Source organism: Rhipicephalus sanguineus, chromosome 1 (genome assembly GCF_013339695.2).
Source record: "Rhipicephalus sanguineus isolate Rsan-2018 chromosome 1, BIME_Rsan_1.4, whole genome shotgun sequence".
NCBI classification, from domain to species: Eukaryota; Metazoa; Arthropoda; class Arachnida; order Ixodida; family Ixodidae; genus Rhipicephalus; species Rhipicephalus sanguineus.
In genome coordinates this window covers 310,694,810-310,715,930 of record NC_051176.1, presented here as the reverse complement: position 1 = coordinate 310,715,930, position 21,121 = coordinate 310,694,810, and the positions used below count along the sequence as shown (strand labels likewise).

The following is a 21,121-nucleotide window of genomic DNA, read 5'->3' as shown; positions in this document are numbered from 1 at the left end:
GCCCCGCCATGTTCTACCCGATCATCGCCTGCCGGATCCCAGCAGCTCCTGATTTCGGCCCCCTGCACGGCGATATCGCCTTCGCGGAGCTATGGGCGCTGAAACGGGCGTTCCTGGGCATGGCCGCCTACGGGGTCTATGACCTGGTCCTACTACATCAGCCGGTCGAGACCATCGTGTGCCTCTGCCTTTCCGGGAAAATGACCCCCGACGATCAGCGGCGTGCCATCAACGCCCTGGAGCACCTTGGTGCTTCCTTCGGCGTCCCGCTGGCCGTGCAGGTCAAGGAGGCTCTGGCATGCTCGTGCGCCGCGGCGACACCTGGCGCCGACGACGAAGGCGGCGACGACGCGTGCGCTGGCGAGGGCCCGGAGAACGTGAACGCCGCGCATTCCGCGGCGGCGGTCGAGATCTCCGGGAACGAAGCCGATGACTTCCGAGGCGGCGAGGAGGAGACCGGTGAGTGTCGCACCGGCGAGCGGGAGGTCGCCGAGGTCGGCATGGCGGCGCACGCCATGTGTGCAGACGCCGTGCGTCGAGACGACGTTGTGGACCAGGAAAGAGCAGCCAATGGCGCAAACAGTGAGGTTGAGAAGAAGAAGAAAAGGAAGAAAAAGAGAGACCACGATGGGCGGCGCAGTGATGTGGAGGCCACGGAGAACGCAGGCGACGAAAAATGCGCTGAAGTGGACGAGGTGAGCGTTGCTTATGCGTACGTTGACTGCCACGACGGCAACGAAGAGGCGGAGGAGTCCCGGGATGGCGAAGTGGCGGCCGTGGAGGAAGGGAAAGACGAGGACAACGCAGGAAGTGACGACGGCACTGGAAACTGGGAAGGAGTAGCCAATGGTGATGCAGTGGACAAAGAAGACGAACTCGCACAGCATGGAGGCGTCAGCGGCGAGACAGCCCCAAATACGAAACGCGAACCGAAGAAGAACGTTGAGAAGGATGGTGGTCAGGAAGAAGAGGGTCAAGAAAAGAACGAGGTAGGGAGTAAGAAGGACGAGAGTGAGGATGACGAAGAAGCAGCAGCCTCTGATTAGGTGACTCCAACGGCAGCCGCCAACGAGGATGAGTCAGCTGACGGCAAGGACAAGAAGAACGCGGAGGAGGCTAACAACGACGGGGATTCAAGCAAGGCTCGGCAAGCAGATACCGAGGATGCCGACACTGATCACAAAAAGGAACCAGACGTCAACAACAGTAAAAGAGCAGGCAACCACAGACAGCGGCAACAAGGCGACAAAGCGTCGGACGCTGAGGACAAGACGGGCGGGCAGAACGAGCTCAAGAAACGGAGGTCGCCAGCATTTAACGACTACCACCTGGAGGAGTGGCCGCCACCCCAACGTGACTGGTCCTGGCGGCTACAACGGAAAAACACGACACAGCGAGTGACACAGCGCAACATCTACGACAACGGCACCAGCAACAAGCAACAACATCAGCGCCAGGAGGTCTACCGTAACTACTCTGTGCCCGTTAGCTCGGTGGGTGTGTGCTGCACCGGGCTCTCGCGGTCCTGCTCTCGCGGATGAACGTGGTCGTCAACCTGAGCGAGTCCGGTGAGCCTGCACAAGTCAGCGGCACAACCGCTGCACAAGTCAGTAGTTATGACATCCGACAGCTCATGAGGTCCTACAAGGAGTTGTGGACGGACAGTGCTGGCAGGTGGTCGTGTGTGCCACGCGTAGTCCGCCGTGGTCAAGGATAGCCAGGACACTTGCGCGGGCTACCTTTGTGAAGTTCGCGTCCTTTTCGCTCACCTTTTTCCGAGGGAAGGGGGCAGTATGGGGGCGCTCGGCGGCTGTGAGCGCATAGAAGACGATCGCGTGTGCGCTCGTGTCACGCGGCAGCCGCTGGCAGCAGGCAGTTGCGGCCGAGGCTCGATGCAGTAAAGACGTATCTCTTTGGGTCTTGGCCTCATCTCTTAAGGGTTCAGGGCTAGATGCAGCCGCAAAACCCTTCAAGGTGCATGTTTACTGAATAGGAAGGAGCCAACTTTCTTTAGTATGCAAACAATACATCCTCATCTATCCATTTAAGCATTGCATCAAGTTCACTCGTGCCATATCTACACTGGAACGTGATTAAAAGCACATATGGGAGTAACAATTTTCCCAATATCATAACGTTAACAAAAGACGATCAGTGCTCTCCACGCGTTCCGCACTAGAAAGTGGAGTCAGCCGACTTGAAGAGGTATAACGAACTCACTCACATGACCTGGAAAGACATCTCGGCACTTCTTACACCCTTGTCACACGGGTAGTCTAACCACAGTTAAGTACGGCGGCCGTTAAGTCTAACGGCTGTTGTACCTTGTCACACGACATCCCTAACCGCAGTTAATCCGCTAACGACCGTTTTCGTAAACGGAGGTAGGCAACCCCTGTTAGCGCCGTAAACTGACAACATGGCGGCCCCATGTCGGACACGAGCTGCTCGGCTCCCAGCGAAATATCGAGCCAAAAGCCTGTCAATTGGACCGTTGCGACGACGGAGGCGTTGATGCGAATTTGGGAAGATAAATTACCGGCTTTGAGGTACGAGTTTGTCCGTGCTGCAAAAATCTCGTGTGCATTTCACGAGATTGATACATGGCTGCGTTCGTTCATTGAACAGGGCTTCACGCTATTTGATAGACGCGCATCAAAACACGCTGCTGACGCGTCCATAATCAAGCATGAAGCCCTGTAAAAGGCGGTGTTATAGCGTTGTTGCACGAACGTAACCATGTATCAACTAAAGAACGCTTGGAAGCGCTGCAAACGTGTGACAGCGCGTCTGCCTGGTTTACGGTAACTGTGGTTACATCCGCTAACTGCGGTTGGGTATAACAGCTGTTAAGCTTACCCGTGTGACAAGGGTATTATTGATGATGCAGTTTCACATTTGACGGCGTTTATCGGTGATATGGCCTAAATCTGCATCCCCGGAACCAATGGATCACCTTTAAAACGACGCGTTCCCTGGCGGAATGATGAATGTAAGGAAGCTCGCAGAAAACAAAACAAGGCTTAGAATGTTTTTCGCGACTCTCCAACAGCCGAAAACTTGATCAGCTTCCAGAACATAAAGTCAGAAGGTAGAAGAACGCGCCGGCGTGCCAAAAGAGAAAGCTGGCAAAGTTATGTCTCCAGCATAAATTCGTATACCGACGAAAGAAAGGCCTGGAACAGGGTAAACAAGATAAAAGGTCGAGAAACCCATCTTTTGTCACTAGTAGATACGAAGATGACGCTCTTGAAGATCAGGCTAATTCTCTAGGGGCACATTTTTAATACATTTCTAGTTCATCTCATTACTCAGACACATTCTTGAGGTACCAGCGAAAAATGAAGCGGTTGCCTCTCCATCGGAAAGGAAATAAAAATGAACCTTATAACCGCCCATCCAACATGACGGAGCTACAGGCTGCACTAAAGTGCTGTAATATATCAGCCCCTGGAAAGGACCGAATAGTCTACAAGATGAACTGCCACTTACACCCTGCCTGGAAAGAAGCAATAATAATTGATATTCTTAAAGAGGGTAAGGACCCGTCCTCCGCCAGTAGTTATAGGCTTACAGCTTTCACAAGTTGCCTATGCAAACTCTGAGAAAATGATTAATCGGCGAGTGCTCCATTTTCTTGAAATAAACAATCTAATAGACCCATTACAATGCGGTTTCAGGGAAGGTAGATCCAGAACACATCACCTTGTTCGCATTGAGACTAGTAATTCGTGATGCCTTTGTGCACAGCGAGTTCTTCTCATCGGTGTTTTTAGATATGGAGAAAGCATATGACACAACCTGGCGTTTTGGAATTCTCTGCGATCTGGCAGCAATGGGAGTCCAAGGCAACATCCTAAACGTGGTTCATAGTTGCCTGTCTCGCCGCAAGTTCCGTGTTAGAGTTCCTCCTGTCTCGTCCATTTGCGCAAGAGGTGGGTGTATCACAGGCAGGGGCGTAGCCAGAAATTTTTTTCGTGTGGGGGGGGAGGGGGTTCAACCATACGTTATGTATGTTAGTGCGTGCGTTTTTATGTGTGCGTATATATATACGCAAGCAAAACTGAAAAATTCCGGGGGGGGGGTTGAACCCCCCAACGCCCCCCCCCCCCTGGATACGCCCCTGATCACAGGGTGGTGTACTCAGCTGCGTTTTATTTATTGTGAAAATGAGGTCGCTCCATAGTGCAATGCCAAGCACAGTGTTTTATTCTGTATATGTGGATGACATCCAAATGGGTTACAAGTCATGTAATCTCAGGACAAATACAGCTTGGCTTAAACAAACTGTCTAAGTGGGCAGATGAGAACGCTTTCAAACTAAATCCTAAAAAAAGTACATGCGTCCTCTTCACAAACAAGAGAGGCGTGCTACAAAGCCATGAAATAAATCTTCATGGCGAAAGGCTATCTGTGAGCCTCGAACATGAATTCCTGGAGCTCATTTTAAACTCGAAATTGACTTTTATTTCACACTTGAAATATCTAAGAGCAAAGTGCCTTAAGACAATGAATCTTCTGAAGCTCTTGTCCCGCACATCTTCGGGAAGTGACAGAAGGTGCCTTTTAAGCTTGTACAAATGTCTCGTACAATCGCGCCTTCACTACGGGGCTATAGCCTATAACTCTGCTACGTCTAGTATACTGAAAATATTAGACCCTGTTCATCACATGGGTATCCGTCTCGCTACAGGTGCCTTCAGGACTAGTCCGGTACAAAGCCTGTACGTCGAATCTGATGAATGGTCGCTACATTTACAAAGAACATATTTAAGCCTATCTTATGCCTTCAAAGTAAAATCAGATGTACATCGTCCATGTAACGCAATTATTGAGGACTTATCCACAGCCAGGCTGTTCTGCAACCGACCAGCTACTAGACGTCCACTGTCTCTCCGTTTAAAAGCAGTGGCAGAATAAACGGGTGTCTCTCTTCTAGATAATGTCCTAATAGCCCCCACTTGGCTTCCACTGCCATGGGAGTGGCAGAGTATCCAGTTTCTTAGCAATGAACCGCTTTTTGATTCTGAAACAGTACTAAAGTTTTTACTAGATGTAAACAAGGTACAAATAATCTGGCCTGGTCATTCGTAGCACAGCCTCGCTTAGCGAGCTGAAGCTTTAGTTAAAGAAAACTTTTTATAGCACAAGCCCTCATCTTCAGACTTCAAGTACCCCCTCGAACACGAGTGCTTTCCATAGATTTTAGGCTATCATCTCACTGTAATGGAGATTTTATGCCCATAGCTCACATCATTGGTCATTCTCATAGTTATATTACTTGGATGACTTCCGCAATTCACAGCAACCTGTTTTAGGCCCTTATACGGCCACGTCGCATCTACCATTTGCAACTCATTCATTGATCGCATAGACTACACTGTAAATACACTACCACATGACATGGCGGTCTTTGGCCATAACTGGCCCTTCGGCCATTAAACACAACACACCATCACAAAATTAGCAAAAAGCTGGAGCCGAACGCAGCACGTGCGCAAGCATGGAACGCCCACCACGTCCCCAAGTGGCGCATTTTGCCATGGCGATGAGCCGTGACGTAGCACTCTCCCGTTGCGCGGCCAGTTGCGCGCCTGCAATTCCTTCCCTTCAGACTTTCGAAAGTGTTCCATGGATATACGACGCACGGTTAGGACTGCCGAAGAGCATCGTGCGTATGAGCTGCGAAGGGAACAGCAACGGCAGTATGTACAACGACGTCCTGCGCAGCTTGGTCAGGACACAGCATTTCGTACCTTAGAGACCGAGCGCAAGCGCCAGACGAAGTCAGACAACGAATAAATTCGGGAAGCTACAAACGAGACAGAGGTGTCAGTACGATGAAAACTAAGTTAAAAACTTCAACGCGGCCAGTTCCAAATTCAAGGGACAGTTTCTGCACTAAGCGTTTGTATTCACGTGTGACGTGCACGATCACTTGTGATTCGAGAAGGATCTGTCTTCGATCGCAAACGTCAGAGACGAAGCAACGTGAGCGCTGCACTCGAAGGGCTAGCGGAGCCGTTTCATAGACAGGGTGATTTTTTTTTAAACACTACAGATTTTTTTATAAAAATGACATGACTGTCGGGGCCCTGTCATCTTCCCAAACGAACTCTATGCCGAGGCGTAAAAACTTTGCCTGTGCTAAAGTCACACTCAAAAGAGCAATTAACAAAATTTGTTAAGTTTTTAATTATTAATTTTAGGGCAGTTGTTTATATGTAAGAGCTGTAGGACGTGACAATTTATGACATGCCCATTTTTTTAAAAATTGCGAGAAACGCACGTAATTTGAGATAATAATCACCGAAATGCAAGGCTACGATCTAGGCGAAACTGAAACAGCGCGGACCGAGTGCGCAGGAAATCTGTCATCCCTGTTACGTCACACCGGTAGCTCACGTGATAATTATTGAAAAAAGGCACGTCGCAGCAGAAAATTACTCCATTGAATGTAACTTTAGGTGCGGCAAAGTATTTCCGCCTCGGTGTAGAGTTCCTCTGCGAAGGCGACAACGGCCTAGCTGTCATAGCATTTTTATAAAAGATCTGTATTATTTATAAAATCACCCTGCATAACATTGAAGAGCAATGGCGTAATGGGTGCACACCATGTGATCGGTGTTTGACAACGTTGCCCTACGTGAGGCGTAACTTACACAGCTTCGCTGAACAACATCTTTAGAGGGTGCATTGGCGGTAGATTTTCTACCTGAAAGGCACAGCACTTTTGTGGTGAGGCACAAACGAGGTGGAGCTCACAACCTGGGACATTCGCAAGCCCAAGCTTCGAGAGAGAGGATAAACACATTTACTCCGAGAATATAGATTCGGAGAAGCGTCCTTAGTTCGAGGTGCCTTGAGTATTAGAGGTACAGTGCAAGGGTTGCAGACTGAGGTTGGTAAACCGACGGTTAGAAGTGCGGTTCGGTGCATTCTAAGAAAAAAGGAGTGCATGCGCTACTCTTTTCAGCGAGTCCTGACTTACCGCGAAAGAGACACGCCTCCCCTCTCCCACAACTCTCCGATGATAGTGTAGTGATCTCCAGAGAGAGCTGTTCCTAAAAGAGTCAAAGGACTTTTTTCTCTTTCATACAGTGTGTAAATAAAATCGTGTTCCTGAGGTGCGGGTAGTTATAATACAGTTTTTGGAAAAGTTAAATCTTACGACGACGTTTGAGACTAGGCATGCTGAGGGATGATTTAATATAAGTTGTAGGCCATTCATAGAATGAAGCGATAAAACCAGCCACGCGATTCTGCCGTCAGTGAGGCTTCTAAATTACTCAACATTGCGAAAAAAATAACCAACACGGTTATCCATTACTGCCTAATGTACACTGTAAGCGAATGTCAGCCGATATGGCAGTAAAACGACATGTCCTCTAGCGCATTCCCCGATGGGAGTTTCATATACTCCTGTCAGGTGGAGTAAAAGGTTTACTCCCTTATTGCACGGAGCTTTTGGGTGTACTAATGGGAGTATTTATTTACATCGACCAAAGAGTGCATGTTTATATCTGTGAAAAAAAAACAATTTTTTGACGTCGCGCCAGAGATTGCGCCAGGTTATGGCTAATTAATTTAGATATCGAAGCACACACCATCGAACACAGATCCAGAAACATGCACACAACGTTTCCTAACTATTACAATACACATACTGAACACTACTTGCACTGCAGAACCCTAGATTGGTCACGGGGTACATATAGGCACGATATTTTGACCTCCCGTGTAGCTCCAGTGGGACACTTCTGTTCCGCGTAATTAAGGAATAAATATTCATGGCATAAGTGTAAATTTATAAATTTACAGTAGGCTTATAGATAGCCTTGAAGCGCACTCGTCTGTTAATGTAAACACCGCCTAACTTTAAATGCCTTTACGGTGAAGCTGTATACCTCTCTTTGTTCTGAAAATTTCGTGGCGTCAGCACAAACCTCCTGTAGCGCGTGTGTGCTACAGAAATAAAGCAAATCCCACTACCCACCAAAAACCTTCGCGTGCTCCTCTGCTAGCAGATGCGTGCGTTCCTTGCGTGTTCACCTCGGACGCCATAGCGTTTCTCACAATTATCTAGAGGGAAAACTGGCGCTGGTAGCTGTTGCACGCATGGGAATGCTGGGATATGTGAGCTATGGACTTGGCTCGAATTGGTATGGTTCATGAAGAGCCCGGACACCTCGAAGACGCGTCTGGCTTGAACGCGTTGCTTGCGTCAAAATGGTTGATTTCGTACTGAAGGAGCACGTAGTAAGCTATTTCTTTATCATTACACAGGAACAAGTTTTATTTAACTTTGGAAACTTATGCTTTGATGTAAAATTTTTCGAAGCATAAAAAGTAACGAACGGCCACTAAACTTGGAAGGCAGACGACAGGGCCAGCGTTCACTCTGCGACTGCTTGTCGCCTGTTTCTTTCTTGCGTCGCTTGTTTATGCCATAAAGGTGAGTGGACATTTATTTTAGAATATAGGCTAATACGCGTGATTGAGATGCACTTATAAAAGATTTGTTTCAGAGAAGCTTTATTTGCGCAGTTGTATCCGCTTTTTAGACGAAGCCTCGCTCAACACCAGCCAACACAAGCCTCGCAGACACACATACCGTCATTCCCATCGCGCCAACGGCGCCCCTTAAGAAATTTGCATAGACAGTGGCGCCAGATTTCCCTCTAGGTATTACTGTGAGAAACTCTATCTCGGACGCTCAGGAAGACCATTCGCAGGGGTGGACAGATGAGCCAACGAACGCAGCGCAGCAATAGAAAGAGCGAAACGAGCAAAAGCGTGTAACTCCGCTGGCGTTCGCTGTATACTCGTCCACAACTGCAACGCCACAACTAAATGTCGACCTCCGAGTGATTTAGGGGCCATTTAACAATTGAAGGCAAACGGCATATCTTTCTTTGTATTCAGGCATACACCTAGCATATAGCTCAGTATTCGTTTCAATGAAGAAAACCGCAAAACAAGCATCAAAACAATATGATGAGTAATAAGGCGCCTGTGAACAATCGGAACACCCTCCCACGCGTTCCCGGTAAGATGTTGCAGCTGCTTTGCACTTCACACGAGGGCTTGAAATAACGTCAAACGGCCCTTCCTTCTCCACGCGTGATTCCTGCTTTCATGTATAAAAGGGAGACCCGTCTAGCAACTCACTCCTGAGACTGCTATGGGTAGACCACGGAAATGAAAGGCACCAGATGAATAGCGTTATTACAATGCTCGACGAAAGGGGCAAATTCGTCTTGCTGAAAATGGTCGCGGAATCAATCATGGTCTACCACAGCGACCACAAAGCAATTATCACTACCATTACCCCCCCCCCCCCCCAATCAGCATGTGTGGTCTTCGATAGAGCTGCGCTGGACATTCACGTTGGCAGGGCGGGATGGCGGCCAATTTTTTAATTAGTGAATTCGAATTATCCGCTGGCACTCTGTCGTATGGGCCGAATCCGCACTAGCAATGCTGTGCGCGAGTCCGTAAAATGCACCTAATTGTGCAAAATCACAAGCGGCCGTGCACAAACATTTCAGCGGCACACATTCAGCAACACCGGCGACGAACAGTGGCGCCCCGCCGCGACCGGGTTCTTGCGGACGGCGTTGCTAGGCCTCTCCCAGGAGCCCGGCTACACGACGAACGACCGCTGGTGATCACCATATGCATGCTGCTGTGCAGTTTTCGTCGTTGCCATTGTACTCTCAAATAAAAAATAGGTGGCCGCTATCCGCGGTGTCTAGGCTACGGAGTGATGCACATCCAACGAACGAAACGGCTCGCATTCGCGGTTCGCTTTGCTCGCAGTGCATCGGCGGCCGCACCCCAATGGACCACAAACAATCCCCAGTACATCCACTGGATGATCATCGCCGGATGTTCGAGAGTCGGACATCCGTACACATCCCAGTGATGTACGGCGGACATCTGACGGACCATCCCGCACAAACAAAAAGGCGTTAAACTGGACGTCCTGGACACGTCTTTCACGGACATTGAGACGTCCGCCGGACTCAAAAATTTGGACATGAACGTCCAGGGGACATTTGTCAGATTTTAAATGCGGACATCCGCGATAATCCGGAATTCCTGAAGCCTTAATAAAAGACTTCCATGCATCATTCAGTTCCACATTAACAAGCCTAATATCTAAATTAACAGTTATGACTATTCACGTTAATATACAGTGCCTTTATCATGCATATCTCGGCTGATTTGGTGCATGTGGAAGTAGTTCTCATATATTTATGATGACTGCACACCAATGTAACTTACATTAAATAGGTTGAATGGGCTCTTGCTGAGGATGTTGTGTCTTGAGGTAATATGTTTACACCCACGCAATTTTTACCAGTAAGAAGGTCTTTTAGTTGCTTTGAGGGCACATATTAGTGAACGGAACAGCACAGTAAAGAAAGTGAAGCATGGTGCATATGTTGTTGGGAGTACAGCTTCTAAAGCATTGAAAATGGAGAAGTATGAGTTCGTTTTTGTTGGTGTGTCGCTTATCATACTTCAGCTTTTGCCATGCTTTAGAGGTTGTAATGTATTCAAGAATCAGAGCACCAATTATATGCGCCATTCTTCACTTGTTTTACTGTGCTGTTGTGTTCACTAATAAGTACACCAAGGCAAATATAGGACATTCTCACTGGTAACAGTTGCATGAGTGACAACATGTTAGTACAGGGCACAAGATCCGCAGCAGAAGCACATTCAACAACACCCATAGCATCCCCAGCAAGTTCAACATAGTTAATGTTAACTGCATTGGTACACAGTCATCACAAAATTATATAGCTTGCAAATGCATGAAATAAGCTGAAATATGCAATATAAAGGCACTGTGTATTAAGTCAAATGGTCATCACAGTTAACGTAGATATTAAGCTTATTAATGTGAAACCAAATAATGCATATAAGCCTTTCAATAAGAGTTGTGCAGCTTTTTGTGACGATCTGACTGAGGCATAGACTTGCACATAAAGCAGATCAACAGCATTTTTATTAAAAAGCGTACTGCAAACACATCTCTTGTGTGCATAAAAACACCTGGCACAGCAGACCCCGACATCTGAACACATTCGCTAAAGGCCGATAAGGACCCACAAGAATTGAAAATAACAAGAGAAAGTGTACATGTTAATTTCAGCATCAGTAGAGTAGCGAAGAAGAGAAATAATAAATGCACCTTGAAGTCACTTAACACAAGATAAAGTCTAGTGTTCCTTTACTAAGCAATCTGCCCTTAACTTGTTTTACTTGTCCACCTAAAGTAGTTATGTTAATATGTTTTTCTGAAGGAAAACAAAATTACTAGAATAAATTGACTACGCTTATACCTGAACTGCAATACCGCAACCTAAAGGAACAGAATAGAAGAGAGGAAATATCGGGCACAAGGAATACACACACATTTTGTACAGACATGAAATGGCATGTTTCCAACAATGAGCAGTAATCCACATGATGCAAAAACAGATGGGCTCTTTCAATGAATGTCATGAATATAGACTGATTGCAATGACACGTTATCTGTAGGCATATCCAGAGCAAGGACTCCACAGAAAAGTAAATCTGTATAAAGTAGAACTATGGCATGCATTATACAGCAATGTATACACAATGTCGAAAACTGATTGGGATACTTCGCTAAGGCACACCTTTCCTGTAGCAGGAACATGTTTTTGGTGCAGCACATCAGGGTGTCGCAACGAAATGTTTTTGTTCCGGTTTTAGTTTCGTTCCACCGCAAAAAGTTCCCTTCCGTTTCTCTTCCGGAATGAAAAAAAAAATGTTCCTTAACGGTTCGTACCGGTCTTTTGTGCATAAATTCGAAGTTGAGGTAATCATAAAAAAAAACATTGGATTTGCGATGTTGTTACTTGCTTTCTCTTAGGAAAGTGGGACAAGGGTAAAACACGTTCTTCAGAGGAGCGGAAGTAACTGTACCACGAATTCCTACCAACTTGCACAAAGCGGTATTAATTTCAAAGACATAGTATTTATTTTCTCAAAAGACAAATACGATTTCATTAGTGGGCTCAATGCTTTGTGTCAAGGGAGTGAGCACGATATCAGAAGCAGCACGTCATTGAGTGTACTCTCTGATGTCCGAGACCGCTGTTCTGATAAAAGGATCGCCAGGCCTGCGCGGAACACGCAGCACAGTCGTTGCGAAAGCTGGAAGAGCGGACTTTGTAGAGCCCGTTGTAGAGTCTCTTGGGGTAACTAATACAAGTACACATGCAAGATACCCACTACGCCATAAATCATCGTAATTTTTCTGAACTAGCGAAGTTCCCACTGTGCAATGCTTCGTCATTTTTCGGAGTATCGTGGTACCCGCCACACATCTGTAAGGCTTATGTGCACTTTGTGCTGTGACTAATGATTATGAAGAATTATGGCTGATCACTTTGCAGTGGGTGGGAAGCAGTGTTGCGAAATTGGAGCCTTCATTGCACTCCAATTCCATTCCAGGAAATTAGGACTTGCCGCAATTCCATTCCTTTCAATTCCTCCGCGAATGGCCGGGCAGTTTAATTCCGTTCCTGTAATTCCTCAATGTAGGAGAGGAATCTTGATAGCTTTATCGAGTTAAGAATGAACGCCCCATAAAGCTGATGCCATCAGATGCATTAAGAACTGCAAAAGTACGCAAAACACGTTACCAAGGTCGAGGGATAGTAGCTTGGTCACATACTCGTGCAGTACAACCACCCTACTAAATTCCCATAGGGGCAGTTCTTCCGCTATCTATAGTATTTGCATGGTCAGCATGTTTGAACGAATGGTGATGTTTGAATAATGTTTAGGCTTAAATGTGTTCATGCTAGAATGACGACATAGCCTATTTTTATGCTGAAAAAAGTAGTGTTCAAGAAGACTAAGCAGTTTTGCCACGCGTCTAAAGCGGTCGTGAATATGGAAAAAAATGTTTGGTTAATAGAAAACAGAACCCTCTAAATCTGCTGGTATTAGTTGGAACAGTGCACCTGTCGGGCACCTTGCGCCTTTGCATCGAATACGGAACACTGGGCCGCACTGCTCATCAGCACTGACGCTTGTCAAGCGCGCCTCGTAAGCATGGATGCGGGGATAACTTTCTGTGTTCGGTTGTGCGATGGTATGCAATGTCTTCCTTGTCGCAAATGTTATTTACGTGTGTCAGGTACTAAACTGCTCGTGAGATAAAGATCAGGCGGTGCATAGAGTATTCGCCACTTTTGTGTGGGGGTATCAATGGGAACCAACGCGCTGGGATAACTTGTTTCTCCATTGAGTATCTGCTGGGATAATGCATTTGTTTGTAGACTAACTTATGCCTCGGTTTGTAGTAGGCACGTTGCTTATAAATGTAATGTGCTTTTAATCAGCTAAGTCATGTTAAAAATACTGCTTTATTGTTAAATTTGAGGCTCTGGCTTACTAATGTTTGAAGTTTGAAAAACAGCACGTAGGACGAAAACGTGCTCTATTTTCGGAAAAAGACGTAATTCCATTTTCATTCTATTCTATTGCGTGCAGAAGGCGCTTAATTCCATTCCAATTCCATTCTTCCGAGCGTTGTCCCCATTCCATTCCGAGGTCGCGAAAATGTGGAATGATTTCGGAGTCATTTCAATTCTGGAGTGGCAATTCTGCAACACTTGTGGGAAGCATTAAACCACACACTTTGCGCTATTATCATTGTGTGATGACTGGTTGTTCTTTTACTCTTCTGCCACGCTATATTACACATGTTAACACGATTCCTTGCCCGATATGACGCCTGTATAGAGTATTTTTGCGAAGGAGTTACAAGCACCAGCGTGGAACTCTGGTGGAAGACCCGACTTCCACGCAGAGGGCGCTGGTTATAATCCCATCCGATCCTAGAAATTTGTCTCTTTTTTTTTAATTTCGCGCGATAGCGGTCACGGGACACCGGCGGCGGCGGACAACTATGGCGCCAAAATCAGCTGTGATCTCATAACAGCTTTCGCTGTAACAAACTTCAGCGCCGACAATGCCCTCTCAACTTTGGGCTACGTGACAGGCGCGCAAAAGTCCATTTGCTTTAATATAACCATCTCTGGTTGCCACTGATTTCGTTTTTCGCACAATTTCAACATGTCTTTGCTTTGGAATTCCTGCCTGAGGTACGCGCTAACACTGTACCGTGAGATATGCTCACATTGCACGAGCTCAGTTGTTCCGGATTGCAAAGTTTTCTCGTGAACCGAAAAACGATTGAAAAAATTTCGGTTTCACTCCGGAACGAAATAATATATAAAGTTTCGGTTACGTTTTCGTTCCGATCAACAATATCGTTTTTTTTTTTTCGCTTTTCGTTTTCGGTTTTTGTTCCGTTCCGGCACACTGCAGCACATATACCGGGTGTCCCAGCTATCTTTAAGGCCCGAACACACGTTCGCGTTGCAGCGCGTCAACGCGTGCCTTTTTGACACGGCGCCGCGCCCTCTCCGAGGGCGCGCAGCTTCGCGTAGCCGTGCGCCTTCTTTCCCCATAGGGTGAGGGCGCGGCGCCGCGTCAAAAAGTCACGCGTTGACGCGCTGCAACGCATACGTGTGTTCAGGCCTTTAGCCGAGGGTTGAAAAATACAATATTAGAGGCAGGCGAGTGAAATCAGTTGCGAATTCCTGACAGCCGCCTTGCGCACCACAGATGATTTTGTGTTTCGGAATTGATTAATTTGTTATTTAGGATTAATGAATTAAATAGTTAAAATTGACTTTTGGGCAAGAAAGGCGAGTTGAAAAGTTCGAGAGCGTCTTCAGAAACCCCCATTGCATTATTTGCGATGAAGAAAGTCTCACGCATACCATTTTTTCCAAGCTGCAAAAAGAACCACGTGATTAGCGCATTCGCGCGCAGCAAACATGCTACTCTCAGCTGTGGTTTGAGTGAACGAAATCAGCTGCGGCAGCGACTCGCCGGCTCCACTGCAGCGGTAGGCCGATAAGTTGGCGGTGGTTTCTTGGCCCGCGTCATCCAGTTGGCGCGCGTGACGGTGCAAGTTGTAGCGATCGCGGTTGATATCCCGGTTGTCCGCCAGTGTAGGTGCAGTCGCGACACTTCAACACTCATGTAGATTGTCATCCCAATAAGTTTCAGTACCTCTAGTGGGAGTTACTTCCTCGCAGGAGCTGTCACGCTAAGAGTAGGTATCTGAGGCTGAGAGGATTTCTATCCAAAATATTCATCAAGGAGTATATGTCAGTGTTATCAAACACAGTCTTGGCAATTTCTGCAATAAAATAAACGTAACAAATCTAGCGCTCATCAGCTCCGAGGCATGTCAATCCATGGGCACCAGGTTGTCTCGTGCGAGAAAACATCACACGACGCGGTGCATTAGGCGAAATATATTGGGCGTACTTTGTCGAGGCTCTAAACACAAAAATAAAGCGACAGTCCTCAAATACAGAGCACGTTTTATATATCGAGCGCAAAGTCGAAAACGAAAGTGACATGGGAGCGCTTCTTGAAGCTGAGACATCAGAGCTGGCGCGTCTTTTCCGGAACTCAAAATAGATGATCCCCCGTCCTTACTCGAGTCATCACCACTGCCGGGATTGAAAAAGTCCGCAGCAGAAGCGGCCCAAGTCCTCACAGCAGCATTCAGCACATAAGGGGCGCGCCGCCCGCGACGCCAGTCTCTCGCGCAACTCTAAACAACCTTCGGTTCAATTTTCGCCTGCAGCACGGTTGGAGAACGCAAAATGCATACAAACTAATTGAAACTGAAAGAGCCAGTTAATGAGTAGGCCAGATGGCGTTTGTGGTTTGTAAGGCGCTGATTTTACATTTAGAGGGAGATTTGAAGTCATCGGAACTCGGTGTCCGATGACCTATGGCACCGTACTGAAACACTTAAAGGACTCGTCTTCATTGCACCTATTTTTTGTTCATTATCAGTCATGCAATCGCCAGTACAATTTTTGAAAGAGCACATGCCTTTACGAGACGTACATTTAACGACCTAAGATAATTTGAAAACGTTGAGTCTCTGCACATAATTACAGGACATTTACGCTTTATTGTGGTACCTCTGTGCCTCTGTCTGATTGACGCGAAAAGATATTTACCTTAAAGAACTTGCCTATCCTTATAGTATGAGGCTGTGCACATAGACGAAATTTCTGTATTTATTCTTTGCGGCTTGCTTTAAACTGTCAGCTGTTAGTTCTGAGCTTGGAAAGTATTGCTGCTGTTAAACTTGGCCACAATTCTCTATCGCTGCCATGATAACTGTTTACATCTTCAATTATGAGTATTTGTTGCCCTCCTTGTCAATGCTTCCTTCACGAATAATTTGCGCGCTGAATGTCAACTTTCTTGCCGAATTCCGAACATGAATAAAGCATCTGCACACGTTTGTGCCTGCGCGCCCAACATAGCGAAGCCAGAGATATTTGTCGGGGGAGGGGGGATTCAACCATTCTTTATGTATGTTCGTGTGTGTTTGTATGTGTGCGCGTATACATACACATGCAAAATTGAAATATTTGGGGGATGGTGCTTGAACCCCCAGCACCCCCCCTGGCTACGCCACTGGTGCCCACCATCCATTCTGTGTGTCTCAAATTTGACGATGCGGTATGAACGCACTCAGGCACAAGAGTGTGCCATGCTCAAGAACTGTAGAACAATACGAAAGTAGAGTAGGTGCCTTTAGACACGTGAATGACCGAGACTTTTCCTGTTGCAGGGGAGCCGCGTTCCCGTTACCCTCGCCTGGCCTCATATGTTGCAGTCCTTGTGCCCAAGCATTTGGTCCTGGGGGTCGGATCCCAGGAGCTTTCTGAGGAGCGCTATACTCGTCGGCGAGTCGGCTCCAAGCAAGAATCAGTCGAGGTTCCTGATAGGCCAGTCGGATCAGAGCCGAACGAGTCGTCGGGGGAGTCCACCGAAGAAGGCCTTGGTGGTGGAGTGACTCGGGGTCAGCAGGGCCTTGTACACGCCCACAGACTTCGGCGACCAGCTATCGCTCTATCGCAGGGAAATACGGAAGCAGGGACTCTCTGGATACCACGCGCCTCGAGAGGGGTAGAGCCACCGCTGACGACCACGCACTGGCGCGGTATGGATGGTTATCCACAAACTAAAAAGGACGGCACAGCCTGGAAAATTGGCAACCATGATAGGCCCGCCAACTTTGTTGCCCGTGCACGTATACGCCGGGCCGTTACCAAAACACTAGCGCCGTCGAGCACGACAGCCGCCGCCACGGGCTTCATCCCCATAGCGGGCCCATTCGGCGGCGGTCAGGAACTCGCCTACTCGGCCTTCTTAGATGGCGGCTCTTCCACGCCTTTTCCAGCAGGCTTCTCGAGCTACGCCAGCCCCAGCCGGCAACAAAACTCCAAGCAGGCCTACGGCGGCGGCTTCGACTACGGACGCTCGACCACGAGCGCATTTTCCGCCGGCTACGAGTCTCTGGGTAGCGGAAACTTCCAGCTAATCCGCGGCGGAGTCTACGCTGATAACCAGGCCAGCTCTAGCCATGTCCCCTACTATGTGCAGGGACCCAGTAGTGGTTACCAAGCCTATTCATACGATGAAGACACTGGTGGGCCTGTTCTGGGCTTCCAGGGTTTCGAACATTTCGGTAGCCCACTGCACAACGCCCTCAGCAAGAACACTCACGTAGTGGGTGCCTCGACAGAGCACAGGACACGCACATCAACACCCAAGCCACTAGCTACAGGCGAAGACCACTTAAGGGCCATGGAATAGCTCAGAGTATAGGCGATAATTCTGCGGCCAGAGACATGTGATCGAGGCACCTCAGACGACTTCTTAGAGGTCCGCGGTAGCTGCTGTGATCACACTGTCCTGCGTAAGCGTCGTAAGCACCATTTTAGGCCCATTCCTGCAGACCTTTTAACCAAACCAGGCTTAGTTAATTCATTTGGGGGCTTCAAACATTCGGGACAGCAAGAGAATTGTTCTTACTCATACCAGGAAGTGTCTCGTGCTGCGCGTCCTCGAGGTCTGCCAAGCTTGTCAGCCTTTTTTGTAGACTGGCTATAGTGGCTGAAGCTTCTTATGTTTCCAGACAGCATGGCTTGAGTAGCATTTAGAGAAGAGTATCGACTTCCTGCTCGTGCATTTTTCTTTGGAGTTGAACTTAACGAGACGCCTATATGGAACTCTGCTACGTGACAGTGTACGGTTGTGCTATATTACGGAGACATGTGATGGCTGCGGCGGACGCTGACCTTATTTTGTTTTGTGTCATAACATATTTTGTGCTGTTTACTAAAGAAAACAGCCCGGACTATGCGAGCCATCTGTCGTGAATTGATATGAGACATGAAACTACAACGTCATATGCGTTCCAAACAAGGCAACAAATTCTTATTGGTAACAGCTCACGGGTGGCTCATTGATGCCATAGAAAATGTACGAATCTATTGAAGCTGCTTTTAGGTAACAACTTTTTGGTGTCAGCAGTGTATGAAGTTCACACAATCACATTAGATGTCGGGCGTTCTGTATGGCATCGGCACCGCGTTTACTTTACGTTGGATACTGAAATGCGCAAAAAACGGATTTTAAGCGGCAGTCACAATTACAACCCCGTTGTTAATTTAGTTATATCTTGTTTTCTTTGGAATAAAATTTCGGAGTTCATTTTTTTGTCTCCATTGTTTGGCAAGTGCTTGTGCGACTATTGATCACTCTACAAACCTAAATATGCCGCAACATGGCCGTCCTCACTTTTGTTTATCATTGTAAGTGAGAGTGGGGGGAACACAAACAGATTTGGGCAGATTTGAAAAGGAGCCACAGCTCAAACTAAAGGTAGCCAGAAATAGACATTATTTTATCGCGAATTTGTAGCGAAATATAGCAGACACGCCATTATGAATAGAGTTTTTATTATCGAACAAGAGATATCATTTTGAATAAGCAAATACAAAAAAAATAATAGCCCAATATTTCCCCTCTCGCTGGGTCTTAGAGCTACTAGTTGTAAATGAATGACTTATAATCAGTTTAGTGCGTCTGTATTTAGTTTATGCAGAGTATATAATCTTCTTGCCAGAGACAGAGCAATTTAGAAACAATTCAGCCAACAAGTCAGTAAGAAAGTGAAGCGTGGAAGCAGTTTGTTTTTAGAAGCCGCAGAGCGAAACAGTTACCGTAACACAAGTCCTACTTGAAGTAGTGAAATCTGGTTGAGGATGAACAGACCAACTTCACTTTGTTGCAGATATCTGTCCTTGCCACGGTCACAGGAAAACGCGCTGCGCATCTGCATTAGAAACTGGCGCGCAGCGTCAGACGGGAGCCAGCGTCAGTAGCGTGCTAGCCTTGACGCGTTTGCCGACAGGCACGCAACTTCGTCACTCTGTCTTTGCAGGCGCACAGGGCCCGTATTCTCAAACGATCGCAAAAGGCGATAGTATCGCGTTTGGTGACGTAGAATTTGATGCGTTCGATAAGTAAAAAAAAGACTTGCCTGTGACGTCATTGTTGCAACTGGCGGTTGGTACTACGAATGTCTCACAACACGGGAGTGAGCGCACTGTACGAGCGCAGAGCAACCCGAGTACGGCGTTTTCGAGCGTGTGCTGCTGCTTCTACGCAGTGGCCAGGCTTGGCCGGCTTGGCTATGGCTACTTGAAGTGTAAGACGTGTTGAAAGTGCTTTCAACGTTTTTTTTTGTTTGATTATTTAATGCACAGTATAATATTTAAAGAATGCAACTTTGCGTGAAACGTATTTTCGTTGAGAGTTTAACACGGCATGCTCGGAGAGTTCAGCTGTAGCGTGCAGCCGCAGCGACATCGTCTCAAGATCTCAACATGTTGCCGGCTCGCGATAAGCCACGCGAGCAACGCACGGCTCATGCTCCTGGGACGTTCAAACCACGAAAAACACGCGCTGGCAAAGAACGAGTGCTGATAACACCCCAAGGTAATGCTCGATGAAAGCTTCAGCGTAAAAAATGCTGCGTATACACCTTTTCAAATTCTCACGCCAGGGAGGCGCCATATTGAAATGCGCGCCGTCTAACGTGCAAGATTGGCGAAATCGCCATCTTGGGCTGCGCGTACTCGAACCGGCGCTAGCCGGCGTGCTATCCGTTGGTGTGAGGTCCCTGCTAAAGCCTGTGTTTGCTGATTTTTCGTTTCTTTAAGCTGTTTTGTTTGGTATCGTCGCTGCCATTGACTTATTCGTCGCTGTCTGAACCGTTCAGCGGCGCGCATTCGCCCGTGCGACGCAAGAATTAGCTCCGCGTCTGCGAACGGCAGTGCTTCGTCGTCGGTACCAGTAGCAGCCAGCGTAGTACCAGGTCGATCACGGCGTGAAGTGTTAATAATCGGTAACTAGAGCGTTCTTGCAGCTGTCTACCGCTTTCCTTTAGTGGCGTACTAAATGTCTACGGATTATTCATCAGTTTCAAACCTCCGCGCATACTCGTTCGCGGCGCGTAAGTTTGTCAGCTATAAACTGTAAGCACCGCACACTCCTTCTTCACAGATACAGTTGACCTACATTCACCCCGACGACGTCGAAGACTAGGTCGAGGAGACCTGTGAGTGGCCAGAAATACCGCGAGCGAACATTGTTTATATCTCGTTGAGGCGAATGCGTGGGGTCTTCGCCAGGTGTGCAACTACGAGGCACTGGAGTCGCGCAGCTACGTGCAGTTTGACTGTGTGGGTCAGTTGCTGGCGCACAATGTGAAGGAAACAGTCGTGCTGGTGAAGGGGAATGTGACACCGTCGCAAGCCGTGAACAGCAGGCCCCATCGCGCGTGGGTTTCCGCGAGGCCGTCCGCTGAACTACGGCGCGCGCAGGCTGCACATGCGTAACCGGGCAAGGCGGAGTTTGCAGCCGTGTCGGCCGCTGTGTTATGGACGATATGAAGTGTGAATCCGCAACATTCTCACGAGTTAGTAGGTGAGTCATCAGTGGCTTGCGTACCGTTCTTTCCTATCTAGGATGCTGCTTGGGAACGTTGTTCTCGTCGTTTTTCTCGCTGCCAACGAAATGCCGGGAACAGAGGCGTGACCAGGGCGACACGCGCAAGTTCTTACTATTTAGTGAAGCCACCCACTGCTGCCGCAATTCAGGCGACGAA

The 21,121-nt window shown here is 47.6% G+C and overlaps 2 protein-coding genes across 2 annotated transcripts; both read left to right on the top strand.

Annotated features, from left to right (window-relative positions):
- The first annotated feature begins 119 nt into the window (after nt 1–119).
- On the top strand, nt 120–1,541 carry LOC119383486 (protein starmaker-like). Its single transcript, XM_037651649.1, has 2 exons — nt 120–1,011; nt 1,063–1,541. The coding sequence occupies exons 1-2, from the start codon at nt 120–122 to the stop codon at nt 1,539–1,541; spliced, it is 1,371 nt and encodes a 456-aa protein (XP_037507577.1).
- On the top strand, nt 1,538–18,604 carry LOC119383481 (uncharacterized). The gene is made up of 2 exons (XM_037651635.1): nt 1,538–1,568; nt 16,733–18,604. Exons 1-2 carry the CDS (start codon nt 1,538–1,540, stop codon nt 17,758–17,760), a joined length of 1,059 nt encoding a protein of 352 aa, XP_037507563.1. The 3' UTR covers nt 17,761–18,604.
- Nucleotides 18,605–21,121: the final 2,517 nt, after the last annotated feature.

What these genes read in the sequence shown, in the direction of transcription:
- LOC119383481 (XM_037651635.1), top strand. Translation starts at nt 1,538, where the DNA reads ATGAACGTGGTCGTCAACCTGAGCGAGTCCG. An exon ending in CGTCAACCTGAGCGAGTCCG is followed by an intron (nt 1,569 to 16,732) that starts GTGAGCCTGCAC and finishes TTCCTGTTGCAG; the next exon opens with GGGAGCCGCGTTCCCGTTAC.
- LOC119383486 (XM_037651649.1), top strand. Translation starts at nt 120, where the DNA reads ATGGCCGCCTACGGGGTCTATGACCTGGTCCTACTACATCAGCCGGTC. An exon ending in AGGGAGTAAGAAGGACGAGA is followed by an intron (nt 1,012 to 1,062) that starts GTGAGGATGACG and finishes CTCCAACGGCAG; the next exon opens with CCGCCAACGAGGATGAGTCA.